The sequence below is a fragment of the Natator depressus genome, chromosome 8, assembly GCF_965152275.1.
Source record: "Natator depressus isolate rNatDep1 chromosome 8, rNatDep2.hap1, whole genome shotgun sequence".
In the NCBI taxonomy this organism is placed as follows: domain Eukaryota; kingdom Metazoa; phylum Chordata; order Testudines; family Cheloniidae; genus Natator; species Natator depressus.
Genome location: NC_134241.1, coordinates 63,309,497 through 63,324,008, shown reverse-complemented (window position 1 = coordinate 63,324,008; position 14,512 = coordinate 63,309,497). Strand labels below are relative to the sequence as shown.

The window sequence follows — 14,512 nt, the reverse complement described above, 5'->3', positions numbered from 1 at the left end:
CATGGAAGTAGAAATGTCCTTGGTAAAAGTTGTGTTTTCAAATGTGCTATGTGGATATTCAGGGCTTGCACTATGTGCTTTTGCTTATACTTAGTTTAACTATCTTTGTATGAATTTTCTTGTGCATTATGTTAGGTGTATTTGACCTCCTGTGTAAAATAGAGTATACCTGCTTTACTAGTCTTTAGTGGAAAGTCAACTTAATTAACATATGTCTACACTGCCGTAAAACACCCACGGTTGGCCAGTGTCAGCTGACTCAGGCTTGCGGGACTCGGGCTGCAGAGCTATAAATTTGTAGTGTAGACATTTTGGCCACAGCCTGGGCTCTGGGGCCCTCCCCCCCCATGAACCTGGACTCCAGCCCAAACCTGAATGTCTATGCTGCAATTTTATAGCCCTGCAAACCAAGTCAGATCACATAGGCCAGCCACAAATATTTTGTTGCAGTGTAGACATACCCTCAGGCTACAATACTTCATTTAATAGAATGAGAAAGAAAGGTTGAAGAAACTGCTGCTTTTCATCTCCTTGTATACAGTTGTCATCCCATAAACTATTATGGAATCTCTAACCTTTAAAAAACTTAGAAAAACTGGTTCACTAGTGCTGTAGACATTGCAAATGTGCCTGAATGCTTAAGTTTTTTCTGATAACAAAAATAATGATAATAGTAAATTAGACTGTCATTCAGTAGTCATGGAAGATTCAGGTTAATTTTAGGATGGTTAATGTAGAATTGCCCATGTGCTTCATGTTCCATTTAAGTACATTTGCAGCGTTCTAGACATATTTTGTGGAGACATTAGTGCATTGATTCGAAGGAGAATTTTGATAGTGCAATCTCACATTTACTTTTCCTTAAGTAACCTTCATTAGCTCACCTCATAATGTTCCCTGTTTGCTAATCTGTGAGACAGGAATTCTCCGAATGTGTCTCTTTTCTGAGACAAAGTGAATGGGGAAATAACTTTTATTGGACCAGCTTCTCTCTCCCATATTCTTGCATAATAATGGAGTTTGTGAAAATAAGTAAAGAATAAAGATGCAGATTCATGTCCTAAAGTATTTAATAATAGGGTCACATGCTAGGTTGTGTACCTTTAGTAAAATGAACAGCAGACAAATCTCTGGTTTCAGACACTGTCTGTAAGTGTAGTTAATTGGGGCAGAAGACATTGGAAAACCTAAGTTGTGCTGTTTTATCAACAAGATCAACTGTTTAAGGAAAGCAATGTCAGGAGGCAGTGGGGAGGGCAGACCCTCGCTGAGAATTGGGGCAAAGGGATGAGAGGGGGAGCAAGGGCAGTTCCATAGCCTACTCCAGGCTGGATAGGGGAAGAGGTTTTATTTCTGGTCCTATGGCAGTTCCTTGGTCGCTGGTGCCCTGTGTTTCCACATTCCATCGGTGGCTGGTCTCCTGTGTGCTGATGCACCCTGCCTAGATGCTGGTGCCCTGTCTCCCACTCCATCCTGGTGGCACACACGTGTGCTCCTGGGCCTAGTGTCTCCTCTAGGACCCTTGATGGCCCAAAGACTGACCTGGCTTGGCCAGGGAGTCACATGAGCAGCCAGCTCCCCCAGCCAGCTCAGGGCATAAGCTGTGTCACCCCTGTGTGGTCGCTGCCCACCAACCCTGGATGCCACAGCCTCTACAGCTAGTCAAGTGAAATAAAAGAGGAAGAGGATAATTGTTCCTACATACTCCCCAACAGGTGGTGGGCCTGATCCCATGCCCCATGGCAGCCAGTCCCGCTCTTCCTCCAGGCCCCACTCTTATTTCCCCCTTCCCTCCTGTTGTGTGCAAGGGGTTAGAAACACACCGGGATTCTGTTCTTGCCTCTGAGGTATTGTGGGGCAGAAGACATGGCAGGACAGAAACATACATCAGCCCCTACAATATTTCGATTGTGGTGGCACTAGTGCCTCGTTGGCTTCCCTGTTCCATCGCTCCTAATGATAGAAACAACTACAAGTTCACCTGATCTGCTTCCTGTCATTTATAGATTTCAAATAATGATGATACCTAACATTTCTGATTTTAGTTTAAAAGAATGCTAACAGTTTAATTTGATATTTAGTTAGTGCTGAACCTGTTGACTAGTCCTTTCACAGTAAGGATTTTGAGATCATTTGCTTTCCTCTTCCTTATATTTTATGCCATGCCCTTCCCATCTATAGTTCAACTGCTATTCAGCACCTTCCTTTGTTTCAGTAGTAAATGAATTGTAGCTGCAGCTGTCTCACCAATCGTCATGCTCTTTGGCTGGCTGGCAGACAATGCTATTCTGACATGCTGATGTAAAAGACGTCAAACTGCTGTAACATTATGGTCACCCAAATCATTTGTTCGGCTCCCGTGATAGAGTTTATTAGGCAAATCTTCACATTTTTTCCTCATTGTAAGCTTAATTTTTTTCTTTAAAAATAAAAGGCAAACTGGGTGCATATATTATGTCACAGATTACAGTATATTCATTTTACCTTTTATAATTTCCCTGAAATTAAATGGTGATTGTGTACTGTTTTTTAAACCCAATTTTGCCACTTTCACAATCTCCATACTTCTTGGGGCTACATAATTCATTTGTGATTTTGAAAACTTTGAAACACATAAAGATAGATACTAGGCATAAATATCATCAACCAATTGTTAAAGTATAATGCTGTGTCCCCTAAGTGCCCACTCATAGATTCATCCCACATTATTTTAGTACTGGGGTCAAAATAAACAAATGAAAACTCTTTGAACTGGTTAATAGTTATCCAAACAGTTTCAGCATGAAGGATCCAATTGCGCCTTCAGTTATATCTGTGCAACCCCATTGCCAGCAACAGGATTGCGTGGATGTAAATTGAGGACAGAAATTGTCCAGAAAAATATCTGAATAAATTTATGGATTTTAATTTTGAGGTTCCATACAGTACATTCTACTATTTCAAAGTGTATGCAGTTTTTGCACTATTGCTGTTTACTGAAGAGGAAAGTACTTTTTAAAACTTCATATAATGATATCCTTGATCCAAAACATGAAAATGTTGCTTTTTCTTTTATTTGTAAATTGTTATAATCCTCATATAATCCTCAGTTAAGCATAGAAAATTGTGTAATTTATGAGGACAATGTATTAAAATACGAATACCCTCTCTTGCATTTTTTCTTGAACAGAGAGTAAAAAATAGATCACTGGAGGATGTGGTTATGCTAAATGTTGACACAAACACTCTAGAAAACCCATTTAATGACCTGAACAACCTACCTAGTGAAGTGGTAAGTCTGATGGGTATTTCATGTTGTTGTTGTTTTTTTCTTTTCTAGTAGCTTAAATTACTAATAGTGATTTTTGCCTGCTTTTGCTAACTGAAATAAAAGGAATAAGGAAAAAAAGTACCAGCTGTGGCCCCATATTTAAGATTTTAACTTTTTTTGACAGTTGAGGAGATGTTGAATGGAACATCATATTCCTTATTGTAAAAGCAGGATCATAATTATAAAGCTAGCTGCATTCATTAGGCATTGCTGCTTTAAACGCAAGAGTCTCTTCATCTCATCTTAATCATTATATTACAAAGTAGGCATTTCTGTCTGCCTAGTGGCATGTCTTGCAAAAGAACGAGAGAGTTTTTGAAGGCAAAAAGAAGAAGGGGGCCAATTATCGGCTTCTGCTTCCCTGCCACCTGCCAGCGCTTTTCCTTTTAATTAATGATCTGATGGCACTGGTCAATATAATAAGAAATGCTTGTACAGTTGGGGTCAGAAAATTCAGGCTTTGATCAACTTCAACTTTCTGAAACATTTATTTGTTTTCTCTAAATTATTTCAGTTTTATTTTAATCTCTTCTATCCTGCTGAGGGTCGCATGAATGAAAACCTACACTGTTTGTCATTTGCTTTGGCAGAGCAAAGACTGCTTACTTAGAATTCTATTTGTAAATTAAACTGCTAACCCAGTTTGTCATAAAAGACATCTGATCCTTTTGAAATGACGAAAACTGTCTTTTGTCTGTAAAGGATGATAAATTAAGTGCCAGTTCTTTCTGGACTTTGATCTTGCAAAGATTTTTTTTCCCCTGCTGCTTATAATGGAACATATTCTGTATTTCATGTTAAATGCTCTCAAAAATGCATTACACTTACCTTGCTTTTCCTTAATATAGTGCTGAAAGGATGCCCTTTTGATACCAATGTGTGTATTTCAAGTTTTAGATATTCAAGATATAATAGTAGTATGCTATTTTAAATGTGTGTCAACAAAAAGTATCTTATAGAAAGGAGTGAAATCAAATAGTAGCCTGTTTCCAAAATAGCAGTCTTTTTAAAACTCAGTATTTTAACCAAACTAAGGCACTACAGTGACTGATGAGCCCTATCTTTATCTCAGTGGTAATTTGTCTGAGTACAAATATAACAGAAAGCAAAATCCTGATGCATACATTAATGGTCACAGATAGTTTATTTTAATATTATTACTTTCTTAACTTTTTTGAGATAATGAAGGCATAGTTTGACCAGATAAAGTGTCAAATACAGCAATCTCCAAGATCTAATAAAAGAATTTGATATTGTTTATATTTAATCTGATTGTGGTATATTTGTCAGTCATTTAAAATGTATTGTATTTTTTATAAGAATAACAAGTTAAATCAAAAACTACCAGTCATTCATTGTTGTGTCAGTAAGTCTGGCTGACTTTGCATTAAGTGAAAAATGTTATTTTGTTGAGGTTAGAATATATGCCATAAAGCATATATCCTTTGTGACGTGATAGTTAGATGTGAAATTCAGAATTAAGCGTAATCTTCAGTTATAGACCAGTATTGTAAGTGACAATGATTTCAAATTGTAAAAAAGAGTGCACACATTGAAGGAAATCTGTTTTGTTTTTAAACATGCTTATCAAAATACTCTGATTAGGCAGGCTGGATTAAAATAAAATTAGTGAACACAAACTCCCATACCTTTAGAGGTATGCTGTCCCCCAGGATGTGTGCGTGTAAGTGCTGTTAATGTTAATAAGGGTTACCCAGGCGCATAGAGTGCACAATGGACTTTTTATAAAATACAACATTCCATATAGAGTATGGAACAAAACAGGGAAACTGTGTTTTTATAGATGTCTCACTTGCCAGATTTTATTGGAACATATTTTTCTGGATGAAACAAGTTTTAGTAAGTTACTTTATATTTTGTTTGAGTCTCCCCATCTCTTTCTGACTTGAGCAGTGAAACAGTTTTCTGTGTGGAACTAATTTGTTAATTAAAAACACGTACAAATGTGAGTGAAAAATCCTAAACAAAGGGTACAGACAGTATACAGATTTGGGCATATAACATGACCGGGGAGAGCAAACTGTCTTTCATTCGTAAGAGAAATTACAATTGCTAATATATGGATTTTAATATTTCAAGTATATTATAAACAATATAGAACAAAAATGATAGATCAAATTGAAAAGATCACAGCATATATTTGCAGATGTAAAACATATAAATACATATAAAGCCCACAAATGTACAGACAAGGGTAATAAACCTTTTGATGAAAAAATATATAATCAGGAATAGCAATTAAGAGTGTTAAACCAGAACAAACTGCTGAAAGTATAAAGGCAGCTTTAAGTTTACCATCCCCCTCCAAAAACTGATTTCAGACAAATTAACAAGCCACCATAATAAATTTAACATTTTCAAAGGATGTTCTAAAACTGTCTCTTGTGTCTAAAAGGAAATTGGATAACAGCTTTCTTAATCAATAAGCCTGAAGATAATATGTTTTCAGTGGCGAGGCATATAACAGTTTAGCAAAGTCTAGTAATACGACTATTAAAATGTTAATATTTCTTGTATTGTGAATGGATTTCTTAAAAAAAATATAATATGAAATCTGAAAAAATTACTATTTGATATTATGTCTAATTCATTATAATTAACTGAGATTTAAAGGACCTTTTAAAATCATTCACTTAAGCATTTAAATTATACTTACAGGCTAGATAACTTTCTGTGCATGTGAACTCTATTATTTTGTCAGATTGACCAGTGGTCTTGACTGTTCAAAGGTCAGTGGTCACAGTTGTCCTGAATTACCAGTCCTTTTTTCATGTGGACCCTCTGCTGCGTTGCATGCTGTAATCTTCTTAATGGCTTCATTCCAATATTCACACATAATATTCTAGATTTATTGACTGTTAGAAATACTACCATGCCAGTAGCAGTTCCGCTATTCCTAAGGTATTTAAAATTGGAAAAATAAATCAGTGCAAGACTTTCAGGAATCCTTTGTTTTCCTTAAGGGGGGAAAAAGCCTTCTTCCTGTCTTCTAACAAGAACACTTGTTTTTAGATTTCATCATTTCACTATAGATTTGTCTCATTTCTTTAAAGAAAAATAAGCAGCTATTTCAATAAGAGTAAATTTTCTAATACAATAGTCCTTAGAACACCATTTTTTCTTCTTGTAAGGCCTTATAAGTTTTCAGTGGTGGTTGAGACTCCAAGAACCTCAAAATTATAAATGCTGTGCCCAATCCAGCAGTGACTTACACACATGCTTAACTTTGTCAGTGGGACTACTCATGTACTTAAAGCTAAGCACGTTCATAAAGACTTGCAAGACTGATGTCATGTGTTTAATACCATGAGCAGTTCCATTGACCTCAGGATTGGGCCCTCTGCTTGTCTTGCTGTGTGCCAATGCTTTGCGAAATATTTATATGATTTGTGGAAAATTATGATTTCTTTAATATTTTCTGCATTTTGTTAAATAATGGTGTCAAGTACTAAAAAACTATAGAGCAACTGAAAGAGAGATGGTCTGTATAGCATTTAGAAACTAGAATGCAGAACAGTACCTATATGTGTCCTTTTCATCAAGAATTACATTTTACATACGTAAAGTAAACCCGTTTCAACACCGTAAATCCACTCCATATTTGATAAGTAGACTCTAATTTATTCAGAAAACTGAGTATTTGCTTTGAATAGTAGTTCTTGTGAATGTTATTCCTCAAAGTACAACAGTTAGTGCTGTTGTAAAATAAAGTGTGATTAGTTCCTAACTGTGACACTGATTGCATTAGTCAGAATATTTAAATTTTTTTACTTATGAAGTGTGAGTAGGAAAATGTATTATAAAAATAATTATTAATCCATTAGAAATTCAGAATGGCTGGCTAGCAAAGTAGGCAATATTGTGAGAGCCAGTTGCTTACGTGCAGAGATTTTTACAGTCATTTGGCATCACAGTGAACCTTGGTATACGTTTAGAATTTAGAATATTAGGTTAAAAATTACAGCATTCTTTGAACCCTATTTGGTTTTGGAAATATCTACATTTAAGCAGATACCTGTCATTGTTAAAAATAAATGGATATTTAGTGTTAGATGATGAAGGGCTGAGATGTCCAAAGTCTGTGCGTAGAGAAACTCTTTTCATTAAAATAATGATCTCCATATTCTGAGGTTACCTTTTGTTTAAGTAAATTTGTTTTAATCTGCCCTCCACTTCTGTTCTTTAGCCAATCCACTTTCTCACTGCTTGTCACTTGTCTTATTCTTACAGTGGCTTGATTTAATAGGAATGCTGATTGAAACATAAGCAATTCCCACTCAGACTGGAATAATATCTTGAATATCCACTTGGGAGATTCGAGAACTTTGTGCTTAGGTTTGTAGACAAACAAACATGTGATTTGTGTCAAGAGGCCTGTGACAAGTTTATTTTAGAGAATTTACAATCAAACTTTAAAGGAATACTGGATCCAGTCCGGCAGTTTCTGAAGCTCTAATCCTGCAGGCCAAATTCATGCAGGTGGTTTCTGAAATCAGTGGGACTACTCACCCAACTTTGATTCTGTAAACATTTGAGCACTTGGTTTACTTAGGTACTATGGAGTAGGGACTATGCACATGTATAAGTGTTTGCAGGATCAAGGCCTGGGTGAGTAATCCCATTGATTTCAGAGAGACCACTTGCATGAATTTGGCCTGCAGGATTGAAGTTTTACAGACTACAAAGATTGGATCCCATATTCTATTAAAGTTTGTTTGTAAATTCTCTAAAGTAAACTTGTGAAAACTTTGGTAAATTTTGGTGCAGGACTGGGTCCACAGTGAGATTAAAAATAAACATTTTAAACTATGTTAACAATTTAAATGATGAAAACTGAGAATTTTATGAATTTATTTTGCATCATTCATTCTGTTTTTACTTTTATATTTCTTTCTACTTGGGCAATAAAAAGAAACTAGTTAGTTTCTTGTCATATTTACTTTTTTGCCCTCATGCACTATGTAGCACAAAGTATGGGGGTTGCAAGAACCCCAAGGGAATGTTTCAATTAAAAATCCCCCCAAAATGTTTTCATTGGAATATTAAATATAAATGAGTATTTATATTGATCATAAAATATTTATTTATTCTTCTTATGAAGGGTGAATTTTGGCTTCAGTCACCTTTACAGGGTTCATTGACATATATCAAGCAATCAGGGTACAAGTCACATGTGTTTAAACTGATGATATTTTATCCTGAGTCAGTTGCATTTTTGAAAGTTTAAAATCTTCAGGGGAATACAGTGAATATTTCCAAAGTTGTGACACATTCTTTGCTTACCTCTTTAATCTGTCTAGATTTTATGTTTCAGAATGTCCCAGCATGTGGTAAAAAGCACCAGCCAACCAACCAGAAATCCCGACAGTCTCTTGATGATATCCTATTAGTTCCAACTTTTCCACATCTCTGCTTTAACCTTGCTTGCTAGTGTTTAACAGTCAGTGAAGTGACCTTCCCAAGAGGATCCAAGAATGGTCAGGGCAAGATAAAGATAAACATTTTGCTTTCAGTGCAGTTTAAGAACCCCATCTCTGACTGCCCTAATGGATCACTAGTGTCTCCTGGAAGCAAACTTGACTGTTATTCCTGCCTTCTGTGAATTGCTTGATTCCAGTTTTAGCTTTTGTGGCTTCCTGAGCACCAACTGCCATACAAGCTACATAACAATTCACTTTCAACCTTATAACATGTTTGGTTTTGTTACTGATATTGTATAAATATACATTTGAAATTTGTTAATCTTTGTTTTATCCATTTGTGTTACTAATATTGCCACTATCATGTCACCCCAGGTGACTCACATTTCCCCTCTTTGGCTTACCACCTCTCGCAAATTATTTTTCCACCTTTCCCTGTTAACATGCTCCAAGATTCCACCCCACAGCCAAGTAATTGAAATTAATCCTTTCAGGAGCACTTCACAGCACCTTTCCCCTCCTCTGTACACGCTTGAATCACTCCTCAAGTACTGATTTATCCTAGTTCAGTCTGGCTTACTTTCAAGCTTCTCCTTTGTTTTAATCACTGCTTTCTTTAGCTAGGTTCTTTTTGGAGAACCTTGTGCCGATACCACGCCAATGACACGGTTCTTGTGGGGACACTGCTAAAGAAGCTCTTGCCACTGCATATGGTCTGTGGGAAATACCTGAACTACTGGCAAACCATAATTGCCAAGAGTGGGAAGTCCATTATGATCTGGTGGAGCTACCCTTGCCTGTAGCCCAGTGTTCTTGGGGAAGGTGGGAACTTATGGGAGCTTCCCTTGAACTATAAAATAATCTTTTGGAGGATAGATTTGCCTTCATTAGCAGTCTGTATGGGAGCTGTTAACCCAACTCTTACTGCTAGAGCACAGTCTGTCTTGGAGTGAGTAGAATTCTTACCATATTTTATAGGGGAGTACCTTTGCCTTTATGCTTACACACCCTGCTCTTATTTATACCAGATAGACCCACGAGATGGTGAAGTTCTCCCATGTGTATAGCTTACTTCTTACCATACAAGGCTTTGACCATATTGATTGCTTATCTTTCATGTCTCTGATTGACTGAACATATAGGCTGGTCCCTCCCTCACCAAGCTTTATTTAATCCTTACATCCTTTCTCCTCCCTCACCTCTACCCTTACACACCCTCTCTTCCCACAAGCTCCCTTATCTCCCATCCAACTCTTTCTCCTCTCAACAGAAAATGTACCTTCCCGTGCTCTTCAGTCTGTCATTGCTGACTATGTGTTTTGTCCTTGCTTACAAAGATAGTTGGGTGGGTGAATCATCAACATACACTGGTAATCTCTAGCTCTCCCATCCATCCATATGAAAAAATAAATAGAGACATCAAGATCCATGTATGTCATGCCAAAGCAACATATTTTTTTAATAATCTATGCCCTCCCTTCTTCTGACATTTCCATTGCTTAATTTAATCATTAGTGATCTTTAAACTTGGAGCTTGATTATGCAAGTGCTTATGCATGTAACTATACTATGTTTGCAAGATGGGGGCCTTAGACAGTAAGCTCTTCAGGGGAGTGGTCTGTTGTTTTTAAATGTCTGTAGAGCACACCCGTGGCACTGCAGAAGTCATAATCATATTTAAGATAAATTTATTACTTGGTTAACCTTGTGGTGAAGCTGGTGATGCATCAACAGAGTGTGGTTTATCCCTTTTTCATCAGTGAGGTAGACACTTGTGTTAGGTGCTAATTGTTCCATTTGGCTCAATTTTTTCTAGCAGCAATACTTCTTTAGGACTCTGGGCAAAAAATAAGTATCAGTCCATCAGAAGCTACATTAGAACATTAAGGGTTGTCCTCTAGTTTGGATAGCTGGATCTTACATTGGGATGAGGAAGGAGTTGCCTAAGTGGCAGTCCACAAAGGGATTCTGGCTCACCACCCAGAATGCCTCAGAGAGATGAGAGGTATATGTGACAGAAAGGGAGCTGTAACACCATTTCAGATGGGTGCAGCATAAGGTCCTCCATTGTTGACCTACCTTTGCAGGCTGATGTATAGGGAGCAAGCTTGAGGTCTTATTTCCTCTGGTCGTCAAGTTCATTGCCAGCACTAAACACTCCTGGTTCTTGTATATGGCAGCTTGAGCCCGAAAGGTGCTCAGCATTCTGGCACTTATCCAGTAAAACACTTTAGCACATAAATAGCTTAAAACCATGCATAGTTCTATTGATTTCAAGCAGTAAGGTAAATTACACCTTTCTCGCCAGTATGTAATAGAATGCATTCTTTAAAAAGGTCCTGTCTCAATAACCATTTTTACCATAAACCAATTAATTCAGTTGACATAATTATGTTGGAAACTAAAGTCTCCTAATTCATTATTTGGGAGGTGAGAAATATTTTCAATTACATTTTAAAATGTCTGAGCTTTTTGTAATACGTTTCCATTTTGTGAAAACCTGCCAGATTTTTATTGTGTTTATTTTCTGCTATTGCTTTTGCTCAAAAAATGAACCCCTAAGATTTGTTTAAAAAATTAGACCAAATACTCTGTTTTAAAGAGTGAAATTTCAATTTGATGAAGATCAGCTTTCATATGAAAACACACAAGACATGACATACAAAAAAAATTAAATTGCAATATGCAAAATTTTGCTGTCCAAAGATGGCTTGGAATCACATGAACATTTTTTCACAATTTTTTTTTCACAGCCCTATTTATAATATATAATTTACATGAATGCAAATTTCTTTTTAAGGAGGAAAGGGGGGAAACTTCTGTCTCTTGCATTTAGGAAATGTTCTACTGGATTTAAAAAAGTGGAAATCTGGTTTTCATTTTTGACAAACCAGGTTTCTATACACTGACCCTTGCTCTCTTATTTCAACATTAGTGAAATATAACTGTAATTGCTGACACATCTCTCCGTTTAAAAGAACTTATGAATGTTTTTACCCTTGAATTAAATAAGCTTCAATTTTAATAACTTTCAAAATAATCAAAGTACAGAACAAAGAAAGGGAAATGACAAGCATTTATTTTTGCAGCCTTGAACTGTGTAACTGTTTCTTGTACTCTCTCCTTTTTTTTTTTTTCTTTTGAGGTGTAAGTAAAAATACTTAAATGAGCATTGGTGTGTGCTCTCCATGGGCTAACTGAATCAGACTCTAAACTTTTATCTGGATCTATGGAGCTTGGATATAAATTGAAAAGATCACAGCTATGGGGAGAAGACCTATACTGTAAAGGCCTTTCTGCATAGATTATGAACATCAGAACTCAATAATTTTTTTTCAAAACTATAGTTATAATTGGACCCAATGGGGGTCTCTCTCTTTGATCAGATCACAGTAACTGTGACTTTACAGTGGAAAATGTCACTACTGTGAAGGTTTATCACCTGTAGAGCTGGTCTTTTCTCTGATGCCGTGTTCAGTTCTCATTAGCATTATTCAAAGTTTAGTTGTTAATTAGGTTGACACTTCAATTACAATCATCATCTACAAGAACAGTCATGACTGCTTGCATAAAGAAACAAAAAGATATTCATTCTTGCATACATTTATAAAAGAATGAAACCTGTTTTAGTGATACTTTGTGCTTATAAGGGTAGCCTAAATGTTCTGGTTAAACAAGTGAAAATAAATGATGCTTTGGACAGAATCTGATAACTTATGTATTGTTTTGCAAGGCACTTTGCAATAAAAATTAATATGGAAATACATCTTCATAATAATTGCAATTGATTTTTTTCTCCAACTGTCTGGTATTCAGCATCTTAAAACAAGGGTGGAAGAACTGCTCTTATTAACTGCATTCACACATCTTTCTTGTTTTTAGGAATATCAGAATAATTCCAAAATATATGATCTTGCTCCAAAGCTTCCTTAACAAAAGAATGGCCTTTTAATCTAATGTTACTCATGCCTTCCAGAGTTGTACAATCAGAACTTGTTTACCACATAAAACAGGGTAGATCTTCAGAAATCAGATGCTGGAATTAATGTTTTTCTTAATGCAGGTGCCTCATCACTAATAAAAGGGTGCTATCCCCTTCCTTCTCCATCCCTTTCACCCCCTCCACCCCATTCAGATGTTTTATTCCTTAGGCCAATTCTAAAGACACTGCACTATTGAATTTATACAGGCTTTCCCCAACTAGCAAACAATAGTGGCAACAGCTCCCATGATGCATGAAAAATGATGTATGCTAATAAGTTTGCAACAAAAAAACTAAAATTGAGTGGTAAGTGAGCTTTAAGTGCCCTTAAAAAATAACCCTCCACAGCATAAATGAAAGATGCCCAACTGGCTTCATCTCAGACAAGCAGACACATGTTATGATTGCAAAAAATCTGCAGAAAAGTGGCTCACAAGCAGTTTACTGTAAAATAATTAAAGCTTATTTATGTCAAGAGGCCTTGGGAAAAAAAGAGAGCATAAACCAATTTATATTAGCACTTTACCATCATCCCCTGCTTTCGTTTCAATTAACAGACCAGCAGGTGCTCTTTGCAGTTAAAAAGATAAGCTATCAAGGAGGAGGATGAATTTTTGGCTGACCTATAGACACTGTGGTTTGCCTGCTGATTGGGTTCATACCTTGCTGTACCAATTTCTGAGGTGTTAATTTAACTGTTCCTCTCTGTCATGCAGGTCTCAGCCTTGAAAAATAAACTGAAGAAGCAGTCTACAGCTACAGGTGATGGAGTAGCTACAGCCTTCCTTAGGACACAGGCAGCATTGTTTGGATCCTACAGAGATGCACTAAGATACAAACCTGTAAGGCTTTTTATTATTTTAATTTGTTTTCCTTTATTCATAAGAACAGAAACTCATTATTTTGCTGTCTGCAAGAAAAGTACTAAAGTCTTATCACAATCTTAAGGGTTTCAAAAAATAAAATGTCCTAAATGTTATCTTAAACTTGATAATAAGGTGGTAATCTAGAAGTTGCTTCTTTGACTTTTGAACCTTGAGCATCTGAATGATCTGTGTTTTACTTACAGTAGGTACTTGCCCGCCAGCAAACTACTTTCCCTTTGTCTCATTCATTGAAACTAAAAATGGAGCTCTAATAAAGAAACTACTTGTATGACTCACTTAGGATTATTGATGGACTGTAGCAACTGACAAAGTTGGGAAAGGGGCTGGCTAATTTGGAGGTTGGTCATTTTCTCTACTTAGAATCCACCAAAAGTGAGCTTGGTAGAAGCCAAGAATCTTTTACTACCTCCTAGCAAAGGCTTGGAATCATCTAGTGGAACTGTTTTAGGTCTGGCTGTGTCAGGAAGCAGGGCCTGTGGAAGAGCCAGTCTCCTGGCAAATTAAGGAGCACAGCTGGCCGATAGTAGGCTGCCTGATTGGCTACACTGACTGATTGGTTAGAAGAGGAAGCACACCAGCTCTTAAGCCCTGCAGCAGAAGCCCTTCAGCAGTTGCTCAAAATATTTGCCAGTGGCTGTGTTAGTGCCTGTGCCTGCCAATGGCCCCAGCCTTGTGCCTGCCTTGTCTAACTCCAGATAACCTGCTCCTGATTCTTGGCTTCAATTCCTGATTCTCTTCTCTGGCATGAGGCCTCTGATTCGGTCTTTGACACCGGGCTCCAATTCCTGACTACCAGCTCCTGCTCTAACCACTCGGTACAACCGCCCGTGCCCTCGTCACTGACAGGCTGTTTGGTGAATCTAGCATGCTCATGACCTGTGACATTCCTACT

The 14,512-nt window shown here is 36.9% G+C and overlaps 1 protein-coding gene across 1 annotated transcript in view; it reads left to right on the top strand.

The window, feature by feature from the left end:
• Positions 1-14,512, top strand: part of DENND1B (DENN domain containing 1B) — a 240,237-nt gene that overhangs the window by 163,523 nt on the left and 62,202 nt on the right. Inside the window, exons 12-13 of the mRNA XM_074961176.1 lie at positions 3,170-3,271; positions 13,450-13,575. Of these exons, the coding sequence (XP_074817277.1) occupies positions 3,170-3,271; positions 13,450-13,575 (228 nt within the window). The remainder of the gene's footprint in view (positions 1-3,169; positions 3,272-13,449; positions 13,576-14,512) is intronic.